Below are 21,085 nucleotides of genomic sequence, written 5' to 3' on the forward strand. Positions count from 1 at the left end.
GCTTAAGAATCACTCCGGAGCAAACACATTAAACTGGCTGGAGTTCCTGAGAAGTTTATCAGTTGTGCAGTGTCTGTTTAAGTTATGGAGTACTGGGATGAATGAACACTTTCGGCCTGACACAAGATAGAGGCCCTAACTAGATAACTACAGGCCGTAACTCAGTCTCTAGACGCCAAAATTTCTATGAGGTGCGTGCACGATTTTACTGACCCAGGTCTGTACTGTATCCCCTGGAGGCTCCGGACCGAACAAGTCTCTGCCACAACATGCGATCCTGCAGATTTTGTAACTTTGCTCCTCCGTTCTCATCAGCTTACTGAAATCTGTGCTCTTTCCTCGAAACAGAATCTGGTTCTGGAAACAAACGATGATGTCACTCAGCTGCAGCACCGATCTCGGAAGAACGCTCCAGATCTGGATGCAGACAGATCCTCTTTCTCACACACAGTCCTTCTGACAGATCACAAAATGGTCGCCTGCTTTTTTTTCAGACTGTTCAACTCCACCTCCTAAAAATATTTAAATCTGAGCAGTCTGTTTAGCTGTGTGGGGAAACAGCGGCCTCTTGTGGCCAAACAGCAAAAATAACAGTGTTCATGCAATAGGAGCTGTTTCACAATCTCACAGTGTGATCGAGACTTAATCTGAGGCCTGTGTGTAGGGGCGCGAGAGATTGAGTGCGTGAAATAGATCGACCCTTGGCAGTCGCACCCAGCTCACGTGACAGGGCGGTTCCCGTACGTGACACACACATTAAAATGATTAGGGGCGTGTGCTGTCCATGTAGAACACGTACAGCACACGTATGTGGAACACTGACGTGTATATGAGGCTTTATAGTTCGTGATAATAGAATCCATAACGGAATTACCACAGAACCCGAACGCCGAACTTGAAAATAGCGAGTTCGCTCATCCCTAAAGGGCACCCTTCTTTGGCACAGCTCCAGTTGTGGTTATTCCTGGTAGTGCAGTTTGGTTCCATTTTCAGGGTGCATACACCTTATGTTAAAGGGATCTCTAGAGATCATAACCAGGATTAATTTATTTTTTTGTATTATTTAACCCATTAGGATCCCTGATTGGTTCTCTTTTTGTTTATCATACAAGTGCCATCTACTCGGGTAAGAATGGACGCGGCGGCAAAGCTTTGCATATGACTTTGTTATAAGACTGCAGGTCTTTGTATGAAGGCTCCGGAGTGTTTATTACCTGGAAGCCATATTGCGCTATGCAAACACCGCGCACACAGGATCTATTGTGCTGTAAAGTGGAACAAGAGACGTTTCTTTTACTTTTGTCCATACTACCAGGATCCATAGACAAATGTTCCCTTTAATACAGGAGACCTAAAGGAGGAAGCATCCCAACTGCCGCTCACGTGGTGATGTGTCTGGTGACATACGTGTCCTTTATGGGTAACCTCCAATTAGGAAACAAAGAAACCAAGTAAATTAGGGCGGCCCGGAGATCAATGGTTTTCTGGGGGCGTGGACTCTGAAACCCCTGGTAGACATCATCAAGGGAAGTTGCAGGTGTACATTTTCCCTGCAGCGGCCACTAGAGGAGAAATGCAGTATTACAATTTCAATGAGTTTGTGCATCAATCTGGGTAGAATACATATGTGAACAGGGTCCTATATACTGAGTTTTAGGGTGCATTCAGATGGACGTATGTACAATTTTGCGTAACGGGTGGGGGCCCATTCATTTCAAAAGATGCGGACAGCACACCGTGTGCATCCGTAGTTCCGTTCCGCGGCCCCAAAAATAATAGAGTATGTCTTATTCTTATCCGCAATCGCAGTCAAGAATAGACATTTCTATATAGTGCTGTGTGGAATGCACACAGCCGGTATCCGTGTTTTGCGGATACGCAATTTGTGGACAGCAAAACACATTTCCGACTGTCTGAATGAGCCCTTAGGGTTCATGCACACAAAGTATTTTCTTTCTGCATCCGTTACTGTTTTTTTTGGCGGACCATATGCAGAGCCATTCGGTTCAATGGGTCCGCAAAAAAACGGAAGTTACTACGTTTGCATTCCGTTTGTCTGCATATCTGTTCCGCAAAAGAAACGCATAACGGACAAGGATAGGATGGTTCTACTAGGGTCCAGCTGTTCAATTCTGCAAAATACGGAATACACACGGACGTCATCCATATTTTTTTGCAAATTTGTGTTTTGCGGACCGCAAAATACATACGCTCGTGTGCATGAGCCCTTATACTGAGTTTTTAAGAACAGACCATGATCAACGAGTCTACAGCGGCCACTAGAGGAGAAATTTAGTGTTACATGCCGGTGATTTAAAGGGAGCCTGCCCCGAAAGATAACCATACTTGGATCTTAGAAATGCTTCCTTTTTATTTTTATATAAATGAGGTTTTCGGTGCACCGTGGGCAGGGCCACTCTGTTTGGTGCAAATGGTTTCACCTGTGTCATCGTTACCACCAGCTCTGAAATCTCAGGGACTGTCAAAGAAGAGGGGGAAGCACTGGCCAGTATTATAAAGGAGCAATGGTACCACCAAATGTAGTGGCCCTGCCCACAGTGCACCAAACACCTTATTTGCATAGAAATAAAAACAAGCATTTATCAGGATCAGAGGATTAGATGTGTATGATTAATTATTTTTTGGGGGGCATCTACCCTACAAGGTGGTATGCTTACTATGAAACATATTTTGGAGGAAACAGACTCCCTTTTAAATCGTGGCCATGTAATACTACATTCCTCCTCTAGAGGCCACTGCAGGGAAAATGCCAGGTAGGCTGGTTGCTGAGGTTCAGAACCTGAAAACTCAGCATATACTGTAGGACCCTGTTCTCCTATAGATCCTGTCCACATTGATGCACAAATTCCTGCCTAAATCCAGCCAAAATTTGCATCACTTCTTCTTGCAATGTGTGTGCACAGGGGCTTTTGTGCAACATTTGCTGCACTTATTTCCAATGCTTGCAAATGGTCCAAAAAAACTATGCACATCCTTATGCATCCAAAAATGAGGTCTGCATGGGAGCTGCGTACATAAAACGGGAGGAGATTCTTTTATTTTTTTTATTTTGTAAATATTTGTAGAATGGGGTCACATCGTGGAGATCCAAATGTCCTAGCGTCCTCGGGACGCATTACGTTTTTATATAATCACCCTCATTCATTGCACCACAGCTGATCTTTTGTCACACGGGCAGCTTATCCCCCGGGCGTGTTTACTCACCGTGCAGGACTTGGCATTTACTACTCTAGGTAAACATAGCACAAGCCAGTGTTCATACCATGCCATCTCCTGACAGATACAAATCCTTCCGTAGACGGTCCCTACGGAAAATCTGCTGAATGTAAGTCCAGGGGTAGCAGAAATTTCTGACATTGTGTATGTTGCCAGGAATGTGCAGCATGGATATTTTGCTGAGGAGTCAACCCTTTAAATTGCAGAACTTTTCATTATATGAGAGAGAAGCTGCAGCAGTAGCCTCCCTTCCTACCTGTAAACTAGGACAGAGTGAGAATTGCATGGGCCATTACAATCTAACCACCAGAAGCCACCACTAGAGGGAGCTCTCTGCATTTGGATTGTGTATATCTTTCATTGAATTTAATAGGTGTTCTAAAAATCTGTATACTAAGCAAAGAAAAAGCAGAAGCACAACCCTTACACCGCTACATGGTGCTATTTGGCTCTGGACCTCTCTAATGTCCTGGTAAACAAGCTCATCAGTGAACTTTTTTTAAACATAGTATTTCATTTCTAAAAAAGTTCCCTGGGGCGGCCATATTGGGGACACACACTTCCTTCCTGTATTATCTGTATGGGGGCGGCCATATTGGAGACACACACTTTCTTCCTGTATTATCTGTATAGGTATGTAGAGAGAATCTAAATCGCACATCCTCATTCCTATGCTTCTGATATGACAACTGTTTTCAATTTTCAGCATTTCTTTTGATAAAACATGGCTATACAGCACTATTATCAATCATTTGCTGTGCACTATAGGGAGGCATTAGTATACAGTTTGATCAAAGAGCATAGGCCCACTTACCGCGACAAGGTTGCCTCTTGTTTAAGTGGGAACCTACTCTAACCATGGCGCGGCGCCGTGCGGCGACCACCGCGCCTCCACACTGCTCCAGCAGGCAACGGGATCCAGCAGCCGCGCAGCGGCCCCACTGTACAGTGAGGCCACCTGGGCCCCGGGTCCCATCACTCCACCAGCACGGCACAGAAGCAGCAACGGCCCTATCTGTATAGGGGCGGCCATATTGGAGACACACACTTCCTTCCTGTATTATCTGTATAGGGGTGGCCATATTGGGGACACACACTTCCTTCCTGTATTATCCGTGTAGGGGCGGCCATATTGGAGACACACACTTCCTTCCTGTATTATCTGTATAGGGGTGGCCATATTGGGGACACACACTTCCTTCCTGTATTATCTGTATAGGGGTGGCCATATTGGGGACACACACTTCCTTCCTGTATTATCTGTATAGGGGCGGCCATATTGGAGACACACACTTCCTTCCTGTATTATCTGTATAGGGATGGCCATATTGGAGACACACACTTCCTTCCTGTATTATCTGTATAGGGGCGGCCATATTGGAGACACACACTTCCTTCTTGTATTGTCGGAATAGGGGCGGCCATATTGGAAACACGCACTTCCTTCTTGTATTATCTGTATAGGGGCAGCCATATTGGAGACACACACTTCCTTCTTGTATTATCTGTATAGGGGCGGCCATATTGGAGACACACACTTCCTTCTTGTATTGTCGGAATAGGGGCGGCCATATTGGAAACACGCACTTCCTTCTTGTATTATCTGTATAGGGGCAGCCATATTGGAAACACACACTTCCTTCTTGTATTGTCTGTATAGGGGCGGCCATATTGGAGACACACACTTCCTTCCTGTACTGTCTGTATAGGGGCAGCCATATTGGAGACACACACTTCCTTCTTGTATTGTCTGTATACACCCTGTACAGAATTATTAGGCAAATGAGTATTTTGACCACATCATCCTCTTTATGCATGTTGTCTTACTCCAAGCTGTATAGGCTCGAAAGCCTACTACCAATTAAGCATATTAGGTGATGTGCATCTCTGTAATGAGAAGGGGTGTGGTCTAATGACATCAACACCCTATATCAGGTGTGCATAATTATTAGGCAACTTCCTTTCCTTTGGCAAAATGGGTCAAAAGAAGGACTTGACAGGCTCAGAAAAGTCAAAAATAGTGAGATATCTTGCAGAGGGATGCAGCACTCTTAAAATTGCAAAGCTTCTGAAGCGTGATCATCAACAATCAAGCGTTTCATTCAAAATAGTCAACAGGGTCACAAGAAGCGTGTGGAAAAACCAAGGCGCAAAATAACTGCCCATGAACTGAGAAAAGTCAAGCGTGCAGCTGCCAAGATGCCACTTGCCACCAGTTTGGCCATATTTCAGAGCTGCAACATCACTGGAGTGCCCAAAAGCACAAGGTGTGCAATACTCAGAGACATGGCCAAGGTAAGAAAGGCTGAAAGACGACCACCACTGAACAAGACACACAAGCTGAAACGTCAAGACTGGGCCAAGAAATATCTCAAGACTGATTTTTCTAAGGTTTTATGGACTGATGAAATGAGAGTGAGTCTTGATGGGCCAGATGGATGGGCCCGTGGCTGGATTGGTAAAGGGCAGAGAGCTCCAGTCCGACTCAGACGCCAGCAAGGTGGAGGGGGAGTACTGGTTTGGGCTGGTATCATCAAAGATGAGCTTGTGGGGCCTTTTCGGGTTGAGGATGGAGTCAAGCTCAACTCCCAGTCCTACTGCCAGTTTCTGGAAGACACCTTCTTCAAGCAGTGGTACAGGAAGAAGTCTGCATCCTTCAAGAAAAACATGATTTTCATGCAGGACAATGCTCCATCACACGCGTCCAAGTACTCCACTGCGTGGCTGGCAAGAAAGGGTATAAAAGAAGAAAATCTAATGACATGGCCTCCTTGTTCACCTGATCTGAACCCCATTGAGAACCTGTGGTCCATCATCAAATGTGAGATTTACAAGGAGGGAAAACAGTACACCTCTCTGAACAGTGTCTGGGAGGCTGTGGTTGCTGCTGCACGCAATGTTGATGGTGAACAGATCAAAACACTGACAGAATCCAGGGATGGCAGGCTTTTGAGTGTCCTTGCAAAGAAAGGTGGCTATATTGGTCACTGATTTGTTTTTGTTTTGTTTTTGAATGTCAGAAATGTATATTTGTGAATGTTGAGATGTTATATTGGTTTCACTGGTAAAAATAAATAATTGAAATGGGTATATATTTGTTTTTTGTTAAGTTGCCTAATAATTATGCACAGTAATAGTCACCTGCACACACAGATATCCCCCTAAAATAGCTAAAACTAAAAACAAACTAAAAACTACTTCCAAAAATATTCAGCTTTGATATTAATGAGTTTTTTGGGTTCATTGAGAACATGGTTGTTGTTCAATAATAAAATTAATCCTCAAAAATACAACTTGCCTAATAATTCTGCACTCCCTGTAGGGGTGGCCATATTGGAGACACACACTTCCTTCTTGTATTATGTGTATAGGGGCGGCCATATTGGAGACACACACTTCCTTCCTGTATTGTCGGTATAGGGGTGGCCATATTGGAGACACACACTTTCTTCCTGTATTATCTGTATTGGGGCGGCCATATTGGAGACACACATTGGCCTTATCTAGGCCTCCAACAGTACACTATAGCTGTCATTATATTACCATGCCTTTTAATGATAATGAGATGACTGTGCTCAGGGTGTCCCAGTCTATACAGCAAAGCTGACAAGTGGTCTGCAAAAAACAAGACGTATCAGCCTGCTCTGCCCTCTAGCAGCCAGTGTGAGAACTGCAAGGTTTATGAGGACAGTCATACAAACAAATAAAAATAACGTGATGATAAATGATACATTCCTTTTAGCTGTGCATTGCTATTCAATACATCTATTATAATTTCCTGTAGTTATAATAGAGCATGTAATTCCACTTTCAGCTTCTTTACTCAGTTTCTTATTAAACACTGCTGTGATGTGAACATCGGGATTGTTTGTCACTTGGCAGCCGCTATTCAGTGATGCCTTGTGGAGTATTGGGTGCTGACTACGGGTTTATCCTGTTCTGCAGACATTAGGTCTGGGTGTATTAGTTATGTCAGACATATAATGTATCTCTCAGTTCTGCCGTTTACATCGTTATATCGGTGCATGGATCTGATGAAGCTGAGATACAGGGAGCTGTTTGCTGGGATCCTCACACTGTGGGGCGGACAGAGCTGATGTTCGATGGTAATTATACTTCCTACATTCACAGTATTATCACTGAGATGACTGTATTCACTATTGATCTGGATGATATGACACTATGTATCCAGACACTGTATTCACTTTGTATCTGGATGCTATATTCTCTATTGATCCGGGCGTTGTATGACACTATGTATCTGGACACTGTACTCCCTATGGATCTGGATGCTATATTCACCATTGATCTGGACACTATGACACTATGTATCCAGACACTGTATTCACTTTTGATCTGGACGCTATATGACACTATGTATCTGGACACTATATTCTCTATTGATATGGGCGCTGTATGACACTATGTATCTGGACACTATATGACACTATGTATCTGGACCAGGGGCATAACTACAATAGCGGCAGACCATGCGACTGCTATGGGGCCCAGGGCAAGAGGGGGCCCCAGATCTGGATGCTATATGACACTATGTAACTGGACAGTGTATTCACTATTGATCTGGGCACTGTATGACACTATGTATCTGGACACTGTACTCCCTCTTGATCTGGAAGCTATATGACACTATGTATCTGGACAGTGTACTCCCTATTGATCTGGATGCTATATGACACTATGTAACTGGACAGTGTACTCCCTATTGATCTGGATGCTATATGACACTATGTATCTGGATGCTGTACTCCCTATTGATCTGGATGCTATATGACACTATGTATCTGGACGCTGTACTCCCTATTGATCTGGAAGCTATATGATACTATGTATCTGGACACAGTATCACTATTGATCTGTGCTCTGTATGATACTATCGGGAAGATATAGTAATATAGGTTTACTTCGCACCAGAATATTTTGCCTAAGCCATTTAGTTTGGTTCAAAGTTATGATTTGGATTGTCAAATGTGTTTAAATTTGATGTAGTTTTACAATGTGCTGAAGGGAAGATGTAAACTCTATATGACAATACTTATCTGTAAGACGCTAGGATTCTGGATCTAGTATGTCAATATCTGGTTACTGTGACTGTATGTCAGGGGTGTAACGGACCGTTTCAGCAGACAAGGGGTTAAAATCCGTTTAGGCGATATGCCCCTTTCTGAGAGACAGGCACAGCTACTGCAGAACACCAAACTCCCGAACTGGATACAAAATAGCACTCCAAACTGGAACCTCACGAATAGCTGCTAGCAGACGAACAGGAATCAGCTTACACTCCTGGCAATCAGTCTCTAACAGCATACAGCGGATCCCCCCAATAACGAGACAAGGCTCCATGTTGAGGGTCAAGCAGTGGTCTGAGGTGCTGGCACACCCAGCCTGGTTTTTATTACAGTTGTTTGCAAATACAGGTCCGCCCACAGGGAGGTATAAAACAACCAAGCCCATCTGGTGTACACGCCCCTAGGGGACCAGAAGGAAGACTGTGACACAGGACAGATACGTAGCACTCAGGACACACAGACACAACACATCCCCACAATGCATCATGGTTTCCTCCTCTCTGCCCTGGAGACACCCGAGGAGTAATTCAATTATCTCTCAGGACAAAGGGAAATCACCAATACACATGTGGGGACAACAGAACAGAAATCACCATTTAAACATACACTGTCACAACCCTTTTCAATACACAGACATTTAACATCCCAAAATGGCACGAATTAGACCAGGAGTTCAAGTTAGTTCAAGTCCTTTGTGAACAAATGAGGCCTGGCTGATGAGAGGGCCCATAATCCTGGGGCAAGAGGCCAGCAGCCAGGCCCCTCCAAAACCCAGTGGCGAGGTTGGTTTCGCCACAAGGGGTATTGGGGAAGGGGAAACACCAGGGACACACAAAGAAATAGACAACAATCTTCCCCCTCAAAAGCTAAGGAAGACCTACACCAAGATGTATATGTGAATGCTTTCACTTGATATGTAACCTTTTGTTATAAAACTTTTCAATAAAAATTATTGTTCAAAAAAAAAAAAGCTAAGGAAGAGGGATGGTGACCTCCTAGTTATCCCTAGGCCTTTCCCTAACTCCTGCCAGTATGAGCAGATCCTGATGGTGGAAATGCTCATCTGCCGGATACCTAAAGCCCTGCAGAAACTGACGAGCCCTAGGATAGGTAGCAGGAGTTGAGACAGCTGGTTCTTTCCCAGATGAAGGAACCTGCGTCTCCCTGAGGCCTAGAACAAAACACACCAGCGAACAACAACAGAAATGGCAACAAGCACTTAGCTTTGGGATGTCTGGAGAAGCAGGAGATCCAAAACCACCAAGCTCTAGCAACTCCAATAGGAAATATCAACCGCATGGACAGCAGTGTGAGGCGGACCTAAATAGAGCCTCATCACTGATAACGAGCGGCACCTGAGGAGAGGTGAGATCCTGCCAAACAACATACAAAGAGGAAAACAGAGAGACCTGTCAGATAGCCTCACATGCAGCAAGTCTGTCCGATCTTCTCACCTCTGTCACGGGAGGGACCATGACACTGTATATATAATCTGATAACTGTCTGGCAGCATTGCACACACATTGTATAGTGATATTACATAAACACTGTATAGCAGTATTACATAAGCAGCAGTATTACATACAAATTGCACAGCAATATTACATACAGATTATATAGCAGTATTAGCAACAGACTGTATAGTGGTATTACATATGGATTGTATAGCAGTATTACATACACATTGTATTGGAGTAGTACATATACATTGTATAGCAGCTTTATATACACAGTGTACAGCAGTATTACATACACATCATACAGCAGTATTACATACAGATCAGATTGCATAGCAGTATTACACACACATTGTATAGCAGTATTACACACACACTGTATAGCAGTATTACATACACACTGTATAGCAGTATTACATACACACTGTATAGCAGTATTACATACAGATTGTATTACATACACATTGCATCGCAGTGTTATATACACATTGTACTTACATACACATTGTATAGCAGCATTACATAAGCATAGTATAGCAGCGTTATATACACATTGTATAGCAGTATTACATAAAGATTGTATTGCAGTATTACATACACATTGTATAGCAGCGTTATATATACATTGTATAGCAGCATTACATAAGCATTGTATAGCAGCATTACATAATCATTGTATAGCAGCGTTATATACACATTGTATAGCAGTATTACATACACATTGTATAGCAGCATTACATAAACATTGTATTGCAGTATTACATACACATTGTATAGCAGCATTACATAAGCATTGTATAGCAGCATTACATAATCATTGTATAGCAGCGTTATATACACATTGTATAGCAGTATTACATACACATTGTATAGCAGCATTACATAAACATTGTATTGCAGTATTACATACACATTGTATAGCAGCATTACATAAGCATTGTATAGCAGCATTACATAAGCATTGTATAGCAGCGTTATATACACATTGTATAGCAGCATTACATAAACATTGTATTGCAGTATTACATACACATTGTATAGCAGTATTACATACACATTGTATAGCAGCATTACATAAACATTGTATTGCAGTATTACATACACATTGTATAGCAGCGTTATATACACATTGTATTGCAGTATTACATACACATTTTATAGCAGCGTTATATACACATTGTATAGCAGCATTACATACATATTGTTCAACAGTATTACATACATTTTGTCTTCTGGCATAATTGCTCAAGCTCAGCATGGCAGTATTATATGAATATGTGCATCAAGGGAGCAAAAGGGCATATACTGTATAAAGGAGAGTTCAAATGTGTTTTTTTTAATAGGATCCTGTTTTTTGGTTTGTTTGTTTTTTCTGACGAATCAAAAGAATGGAAAATGAAACAAAGATGTGAACCCTCCCTTATCAGGACATTTCATTAATATATTGTATTTCTCTACTGAGTGGGCCTTGTTTGCAGTGGCTGTGTCTAGAGGATGTGCATGTATGTGATCCATGTGTGTGTGCTGTATGTATGTGATCCATGTGTGTGTGCTGTATGTATGTGACCCATGTGTGTGTGCTGTATGTATGTGACCCATGTGTGTGTGCTGTATGTATGTGATCCATGTGTGTGTGCTGTATGTATATGATCCATGTGTGTGTGCTGTATGTATGTGACCCATGTGTGTGTGCTGTATGTATGTGATCCATGTGTGTGTGCTGTATGTATGTGTGTATGGCATTTTGAACACGATTAGACTTTGCCAATATCTGCTTTCAATTATTTATCAGCTGGGAGTTTCCCCGCCGACCCGTCCTCCTCTGACAACTTCTCATAATGAACATGGATTCTGAGACGTCAGGTGGGGGAGCTCCGGGCTCAGGAAGAGGACAGGCTCCTATGCCAGTGGCGTAGGGATCGCCATAGCAACCATAGCAGTGGCTATGGGGCCCTACGCCACTAGGGGGCCCGTCCGACCGCATTCAAATTTTTTTTTTTTATTTTTTTATTTTTTTTATTAACACACACAGACACTACACACAGGCAGCCAGGAGGTGGCGTAACTACCGGGGAAGCAGCTGCTTCGGGGCCCGACAGTTTATTTTCAAGTTAGTTAAATATCGATGTCTTACTGTTCAGGGCCCCTTCACAGCAGCGGTCTTAATGTTCCCTTGCTAATGTGCTCTAATCTTACTGTATATACTAAAGGCTAATGTGCTCTAATCTTACTGTATATACTAAAGTCTCCTGATGTGTCTGGGATTCGAACCCACAACCTCCAATGTATCAGTGTATCAGAGGCAAAGCATTAACCCTCACAGCCATAAAGAAGGCATTGCAACTGACTGAAAAAATTTGACACTTCTACTGTTATAGCTGGCTAAGTGTACATCTATACACATGACAGCTGCCCCAACACACCCAGCACTGCTATATCTCTATATGACAGCTATCCCAGCACACTCAGCTCTGCTATATCTCTATATATGAGCAGCTATGTGTATAGATGTACACTTAGCCAGCTATAACAGTAGAAGTCTCATAATTTTTCAGTCAGCAGCAAGGCAGCTGTTATGGTCTTGAGGTTAGGTGCTCTGCCTCTGATACAGAAGGTCGTGGGTTCGAATCCCAGCAGAAACCTTTTCTGAAATACAAGCAGTGACTCCATATATGGACATACAGGGAGGGACACAGGAAGAGGCTGCATCGCATCGCTGACATGGAGGTAAGTAGAAGTGTTTATTTTATTTTTTTTAATACCCGACTGTTACTGCCATGGGGGGAGCGGGGGGGGGGGGGTCACTTGATACTGGCACATGGGGGGAGGGGGGTTGGCACCTGGGGGGGGGGGGGGGTTGGCACCTGATACTGGCACATGGGGGGGGGAGAGAGAGGCACCTGATACTGTGGATGGCACTGTTCAGGGGAGGGGGATCTGTGTATGGCACTATTTAGGGGAGTGTGGATGGCACTGTGGATGGCACTATTTAGTGGAGGGGGGATCTGTGTATGGCACTATTTAGGGGAGAGGGATCTGTGGATGGCACTATTTAGGGGAGGGGGGATCTGTGGATGGCACTATTTAGGGGAGAGGGATCTGTGGATGGCACTATTTAGGGGAGAGGGATCTGTGGATGGCACTATTTAGGGGAGAGGGATCTGTGGATGGCACTATTTAGGGGAGGGGGGATCTGTTGATGGCACTATTTAGGGGAGGGGGGGATCTGTGGATGGCACTATTTAGGGGAGGGGGGATCTGTTGATGGCACTATTTAGGGGAGGGGGATCTGTGTATGGCACTATTTAGGGGAGGGGGATCTGTGGATGGCACCATTTAGGGGAGAGGGATCTGTGGATGGCACTATTTAGGGGAGAGGGATCTGTGGATGGCACTATTTAGGGGAGAGGGATCTGTGTATGGCACTGTTTAGGGGAGGGGGATCTGTGGATGGCACTATTTAGGGGAGGGGGAACTGTGGATGGCACTATTTAGGGGAGGGGGATCTGTGTATGGCACTATTTAGGGGAGGGGGAACTGTGGATGGCACTATTTAGGGGAGGGGGATCTGTGGATGGCACTATTTAGGGGAGGGGGATCTGTGGATGGCACTATTTAGGGGAGGGGGGATCTGTGGATGGCACTATTTAGGGGAGGGGGGATCTGTGGATGGCACTATTTAGGGGAGGGGGGATCTGTGTATGGCACTATTTAGGGGAGGGGGATCTGTTGATGGCACTATTTAGGGGAGGGGGATCTGTGGATGGCACTATTTAGGGGAGGGGGATCTGTGGATGGCACAGAGGGGGGGGGGGCCCATAATTTTTTTTTGCTATGGGGCCCATGCATTTCTAGCTACGCCCCTGTCCTATGCACTCTACTGTACACACCGCATGCACCGGTACTATGTGGTCTCTGCTCATCACCCTTGACTCTTTTAATGTGTGGCCCTTACATAGGGCAGCAGGAAGGAACGGCCGGGCCCATCTGTATAACCATTTGTACCTGTGCTGCGCCTGGACCTGAATGGTGGTGTTCCTGAAAATGAACCCAACAAGACCTATTTTCTATCATCACAAAATCCCATTTAAAGTGAAATTCTAGGTAAAATGTCATAAATGATATTATGCACCTACCAATGTAAGTTTCCTTTCCACCACAGGTAATAAAAGCTGCTGCATATGAGTGGGCTGTAGCGGAGAGGTGGCCAAAATGACACCCCCCTTCTGTGACATCACTTCCTGCTCTGCAGCTATTGGCTGAAGTTACACCTCACAGACTTCCTGCTCCGCCCCCTGCACATAATACCGGTAATGGTGAGAGCTCTCTGCTCCATTTCCGCTGCTTCCTTTGCTACAGAATCAGAGACAATTATCTGTCTGGAAGGAGCAGAGCTGCCCGTATTACCAGTATTATGTCCAGAGTACATCCAGGGGAAGGGCAGAGCAGGAAGTCAGGTGCCGCTCCAGCCAATAGCTGCAGGAAGTGATGTCAGAAGGGGGGCGGGTGGGATTTTGGCAACTTCTGCTGTACATGCCAGGTCACTTGCAGCAGTACAGTAGTTGTTGCTTCCTGTGGCCTAATGACCTTTGCTGTATACGACGACGTGGAAACATTTGAGGGACCCAAGTGACAGTATTTGTTATTATAAGACTCTAGTAGATGCATTTTGCTATTGGTTGGCTGCATGCAAGCAGTTGTCGTTTATGAAAGCAGACAAGTACAATGACAAAAAAATACAGTTGCAAGAAAAAGTATGTGAACCCTTTGGAATGATATGGATTTCTGCACAAATTGGTCATAAAATGTGATCTGATCTTCATCTAAGTCACAACAATAGACAATCACAGTCTGCTTAAACTAATAACACACAAAGATTTAAATGTTACCATGTTTTTATTGAACACACCATGTAAACATTCACAGTGCAGGTGGAAAAAGTATGTGAACCCTTGGATTTAATAACTGGTTGAACCTCCTTTGGCAGCAATAACTTCAACCAAACGTTTCCTGTAGTTGCAGATCAGACGAGCACAACGGTCAGGAGTAATTCTTGACCATTCTCTTTACAGAACTGTTTCAGTTCAGCAATATTCTTGGGATGTCTGGTGTGAATCGCTTTCTTGAGGTCATGTCACAGCATCTCAATCGGGTTGAGGTCAGGACTCTGACTGGGCCACTCCAGAAGGCGTATTTTCTTCTGTTTAAGCCATTCTGTTGTTGATTTACTTCTATGCTTTGGGTCGTTGTCCTGTTGCAACACCCATCTTCTGTTGAGCTTCAGCTGGTGGACAGATGGCCTTAAGTTCTCCTGCAAAATGTCTTGATAAACGTGGGAATTCATTTTTCCTTCGATGATAGCAATCCTTCCAGCCCCTGACGCAGCAAAGCAGCCCCAAACCATGATGCCCCCACCACCATACTTCCCAGTTGGGATGAGGTTTTGATGTTGGTGTGCTGTGCCTCTTTTTCTCCACACATAGTGTTGTGTTTCTTCCAAACAACTCAACTTTGGTTTCATCTGTCCATAGAATATTTTGCCAGTACTGCTGTGGAACATCCAGGTGCTCTTGTGCAACTGTAAACGTGCAGCAATGTTTTTTTTGGACAGCAGTGGCTTCCTCTGTGGTATCCTCCCATGAAATCCATTCTTGTTTAGTGTTTTACGTATCGTAGATTCGCTAACAGGGATGTAAGCATATGCCAGAGACTTTTGTAAGTCTTTAGCTGACACTCTAGGATTCTTCTTCACCTCATTGAGCAGTCTGCGCTGTGCTCTTGTAGTCATCTTTACAGGACGGCCACTCCTAGGGAGAGTAGCAGCAGTGCTGAACTTTCTCCATTTATAGACAATTGGTCTTACTGTGGACTGATGAACAGCAAGGCTTTTGGAGATACTTTTATAACCCTTTCCAGCTTTATGCAAGTCAACAATTATTAATCGTAGGTCTTCTGTGAGCTCTTTTGTGCGAGGCATCATTCACATCAGGCAATGCTTCTTGTGAAAAGCAAACCCAGAACTGGTGTGTGTTTTTTTATAGGGCAGGGCAGCTGTAACCAACACCTCCAATCTCATCTCATTGATTGGACTCCAGTTGGCTGACACCTTACTCCAATTAGCTCTTGGAGATGTCATTAGTCTAGGGGTTCACATACTTTTTCCACCTGCACTGTGAATGTTTACATGGTGTGTTCAATAAAAACATGGTAACATTTAATTCTTTGTGTGTTATTAGTTTAAGCAGACTGTGATTGTCTATTGTTGCGACTTAGAATAAGATCAGATCATATTTTATGACCAATTTGTGCAGAAATCCATATCATTCCAAAGGGTTCACATACTTTTTCTTGCAACTGTAAATGATATAAAATCAGCATAAAATAGGAAAGCAAGATGGTTGTCAACATTTATTAAAGGGCATCTGTCAGCAGTTTTGTACCTATGACACCGTCTGACCTGTTACATGTGCGCTTGGCAGCTGAAGGTATCTGTGTTGGTCCTATGTTCCTATGTGCCCGCATTGCTGAGAAAAATGATGTTTTAATATATGCAAATGAGCCTCTAGGAGCAACGGGGGCGTTACCATTACACCTAGAGGCTCTGCTCTCTGCACCTGCTGAGCCCTCTGCACTTTGATTGACAGGACCAGGTGTGGTGATGCTTTCGCTGCCTGGTCCTGTCAATGAAAGAGCGGAGCCTCTAGGAGTAACGACGACGCCCCCCGTTGTTCCTAGATGCTCATTTGCATATAATAAAACTTCCGATCCAGTGGAGTGATTTTTGGACTCCACATTGCAGCAGCTCCACCTGAAAGTACAGCCTCTTCCTCTTGATGATAAACAATTTGCAATAAGTAAATGTGCAGATGGCTGAAGGTGTCCCGTCTGTCAGGTTAGAGCCACCAAAGGGTTTTATAGCGGGTAATAAAGCTGTTCTCTGGGAGGATGTGATGGCGGTTGTCATATCATGGTTTTGAGAAAAAAACGCTGCCAAGCTGCTTTGACCTGGGAGATTCGATGCAGTCATCCTGTAGATTATAGCGGCTGATAATTGTTGCACCGCTTCCTGTGTGCACTTAATCCACAGCAATAAATTAAAACGTTATGTCATCAGCCCACACTTCTCACCCACGGGTAGGTAGTCAGGTGTAGGTACACACTAGGCTGCAGTCCTCAAATATGCAGAAACTACGTGTATGATCTGATTCAGGTACAGTATATATGGAACTTCACATTTTCTAAATATACATGCAGCAAGCCATGGAGAGGATAGGAGTGATAGTAGCAAGAATGGTGGTAGTAGGGCTGTCGAATATAATCGATGCATCGCGATTCGACCCCCGGCGATTCTGCATCGATGCGGTTGCTTTAAATAATCGATGCATGTTGATGACGTCAGCGTCCGCCGTGCAGCCGAGTCGGAAAAAAGTTTTTGGGCGCCTTCTTTCCCGCCTCCCGCCTCCCGCTGACGTGTCAGAGGGGGTGGCCACAACATTGAGTGAGCCAGGTCTGATTGAGTGAGGAGGAGCCAGAGGCGTGGTTTCCGCGCATCTCCGGCTCCCAGTCAGACACTCAGAAGCAGGCGGCAGTGCGGACGTGCGGTGGCTGGCGGCGAGGTAAGTTCTGTCACCTATGAGTATGTAATATCTACCTCCAAAGCGCCTGCCACCTACACAGCATATACACCCACCTACCGCCTGCCACCTACACAGCTCATATTGCCGCTTCTCATACCTTTGCCGCCCGCGCCATGTTTCTTCTTTATTTTTTTCGGTTGTGTCTCTTCGTATTCTTCCCCTCCGTCTACTACAGTGGACGGAACTTTAGGTTCCGGGTCTATGAAAGGCGGTCAAACAGCGGCCCCTAGTGGCCAGTCTGGGAATGTCTACATTTATCTCACACTATTGGAGATTGCTCCCAGCAGGAGGTGATCCACACTGACAACTCTCAGCTAAGGGCAGGGATCTGAAACTGCTGGGGTGTCAGATTTACTGACAGTTACTGATCCTGCACCATCAGAGCCCCTTCACACGTGTATCAGTCCCTACTGAGAGGATGGTTATTGTGGATACAATGTAGCATACACAGGATCTATCAACCTGAAACCTCCAGGACTAACATACTGATGGTCTCTCAGGTTCTTTCACACTTGCGTTTTACTTTTCCGGCATAGAGTTCCGTCCTAGGAGCTCAATACCGGAAAAGAACTGACCAGTTTTATCCTAATGCATTCTGAATGGAGAGCAATCCGTTCAGGAGGCATCAGTTCAGTCCCTCTTACGTTTTTTGACCAGAGAGAATACCGCAGCATGCTACAGTTTTCTCTCCTGCCAAAAATCCTGAACACTTGCCGGATCCAGCTTTAAACTTATATTGAAATGTATTAGTGCCAGATCCGGCATTAAAATTGCTGCATTGACGGATCCGTTCTTCCGATCTGCGCAGACCTTTAAATCTGTGAAAAAAATAAACACCGGATCCGTTTTTCCAGATGACACCGGAGAGACAGATCCGGTATTTCAATGCATTTGTCAGACGGATCCGCCTGACAAATGCATCCGTTTGCGTCCAGATTGCCGGAATCCTCTGAAAAACAAGGGGACTTGGGTAATAATCTTGATGCATCGTGATGCATCGCCGAATCGAATCGAATCGTGGACTTGATAATCGTAATCGAATCGTGAGACGAGTGAAGATGCGCAGCCCTAGGTGGTAGTGGTGGCTACTCACTCTGATGCTCCCTCGTAGGATGGGTGCACCTTTTCTCCATTCGGGGCACACTCCGGATTCTGAGGTTCCTCTGCCTGATGGTTCTTTGAGGTGATGTCCACCATTCATGGTGATGAATGGTCAGGTGCAGGGCAGGGTTCTGAGCAGCAGCGGAGGAGGCAATGATCAGGTAGTTTTGCAGGAGAATCGTTCTTTTCATGAAGATTCAAGTTTAAACCGGTTGTGCCAAATATTTAAGAGTTCCCCTATCCACAAGATAAGGGATGACTAGCTGATTGGTGAGGGTCTGATGGCTGGGACCACCATCGATCATGAGAATGGCAGCGCTGAAGATATCAGAGTACAGCACTTTTCGATCTCTGACACTCCCATAATGCTCATGCATGATGTGCCGCTCCATCAGAACGAGGGAACGGGACCCCTGTTTACATGATCTGTCGGGGGTCACTTGGGGTCCGACCTCTGGAATCAGCTAGATATCCCTTATCCTGTGAATAGGAGAAAACTTAAAACTTGGCACAACTCCTTTATGCAGATCAGTGAGAGTTCTCCACATGCATGGACTGGCAGATGTTACACAAGTGCACTTTCCACAGTCCTTACAGATGACACGGCTGCAAAGGTCGTTATTAGGCCAAGGTGTTTCTTTAGAGTAGCTACAGAGTGCCAATTTACAGAAAAAAATCTAAGCTGAAGCTCTGTTTGCATCTGCGATCAGGGAAAATCGTGCGAGTAGGTGCGCAATTGCAGTCAGTTTTGACTGCGATTGCGTTCCGATGTTCAGTTTTTATTGCGCGGGTGCAATGCATTTTGCACGCGCGTGATAAAAAACTGACTGTGGTACCCAGACCCGAACCCGGACTTCACTGAAGTTCGGGTTTGGGATCGGTGTTCTGTATATTTTATTATTTTCCCTTATAACATGGCTATAAGGGAAAATAATAGCATTCTTAATACAGAATGCATAGTACAATGTGGCTTTAGGGTTAAAAAAAATAAAAATAAAAAATGAACTCACCTCATCCTGTTGTTCGCGCAGCTGGCATCGTCTTCTTTCTTCTTCTTTAAGGACCTGCCAAAGAACCATTGATGACGTAATCGCGCTCACCACGTGGTGACGTCAGCGCAGGTCCTGCTGAAAGAAGATGGAAGGATCTTCTATCTTCGTTCAGCAGGACCTGCGCTGACGTCACCTCGTGGTGAGAGCGATTACATCATCAATGGTCCTTTTGCAGGTCCTAGAAGAAGAAAGAAGAAGATGCCGGCTGCGCGAACAACAGGATGAGGTGAGTTAATTTCAAATTTTTATTTTTTAACGCCTAAAGCCACATTTTAGTAAGCATTCTGTATTAAGAATGCTATTATTTTCCCTTATAACCATGTTGTAAGGGAAAATAATACAGTAAATTGACTTTTATCAATTTACTTACATCATCTCCTAGCAACCATGCGTGAAAATCACACCGCATCCGCACTTGCTTGCGATTTTCACGCAGACCCATTCACTTCTATGGGGCCTGAGTTGCGTGAAAAACGCAGAATATAGAGCATGCTGCGATTTTCACGCAACGCACAAGTGATGCGTGAAAATCACCGCTCATCTGAACAGCCCCATTGAAGTAAATGGGTCCGGATTCAGTGCGGATGAAATGCGTTCACCTCACGCATTGCACCCGCGCGGAATTCTAACCCGTGTGAAAGGGGCCTAAAGAAATATAACACAAACGTGATGTAAACCGGGTATTTACTGGCTACATTCCCAAATTCTCGAACACTGCCTGCTGCATGGTTTAAAGAGGTTTCCGACTTTTTAGAGAAGTTTCTTTTGGCAAATATATGGGTAATAAAGCATGTCACTGTTCTCTGAATCCACCTAAGGAACCAATATATGGGGGACCAGTATATGGGGGACCCCCTTCACCAACCATAAACTTACTGACGGTGGGGGAGAGCAGCCTTGACTCATTTTCACTGACTGATGGCTGCCCTCTCCCACCACTGTCCGCCACACACTGGTACCCCATATACTTGTCATCCTCACAGTAATTATAATCACCCCCATGCACCAATCACATCCAGATATTCCCCCCCCCCACATACACACACACAGTAATCACATTCAGAAGTAGTCACAGTAGACAGCTTGTTCTCCATAACCCCAGCAATCATTTTCTGGCTTACGCTTTTTTTTTCTGGCGGGGCAATTAACAAATGGCATCAAAACTGAAAAGTGTTGCTTGCAATTTGCCGACAGCTGGTGTGCCAGCAGAACACGGTCTGTGTGCCACCGGTTGCTCACCCCTGCTTTAGAGAAAATCTCACACTGCAGTACACTAGCTAACTTTTGCATAAGCCTCCAGGAACGCGGGTGCACACTTTCTCTTGTACGATGCAACCACAGGGCGGACCCTAACATCAGACTATGCTCTGTACCTTTTATACAGGATGCAGTATTCACTTTAGGTTTCCATAATGTCCTCAGCGGAGAGTGGAATAGTGAGCATATCTGGATTTCTGCTTTTTGTAAGCTTGTCTAGGCTCTGAAGCTTTTGCAGTACTGAACAACGTGGCTGT

General features: G+C 44.6%; 1 protein-coding gene across 2 annotated transcripts in view; it reads left to right on the forward strand.

Moving 5' to 3' along the window:
• The window catches only part of FYB1 (FYN binding protein 1), a 126,097-nt gene that overhangs the window by 21,899 nt on the left and 83,113 nt on the right, over positions 1–21,085 (forward strand). Inside the window, exon 1 of one of the 2 annotated variants that reach the window (XM_040420944.1) lies at positions 7,125–7,343. The exons of the other annotated variant lie outside the window; for it this stretch is intronic. Coding sequence (XP_040276878.1) covers positions 7,341–7,343 — 3 coding nt within the window. The 5' untranslated portion in view covers positions 7,125–7,340. Of the gene's footprint in view, positions 1–7,124; positions 7,344–21,085 lie in introns of those variants that run through there. 2 annotated transcript variants of the gene reach the window in all.

The sequence above is a fragment of the Bufo bufo genome, chromosome 2 (genome assembly GCF_905171765.1).
Source record: "Bufo bufo chromosome 2, aBufBuf1.1, whole genome shotgun sequence".
NCBI lineage: Eukaryota > Metazoa > Chordata > Amphibia > Anura > Bufonidae > Bufo > Bufo bufo.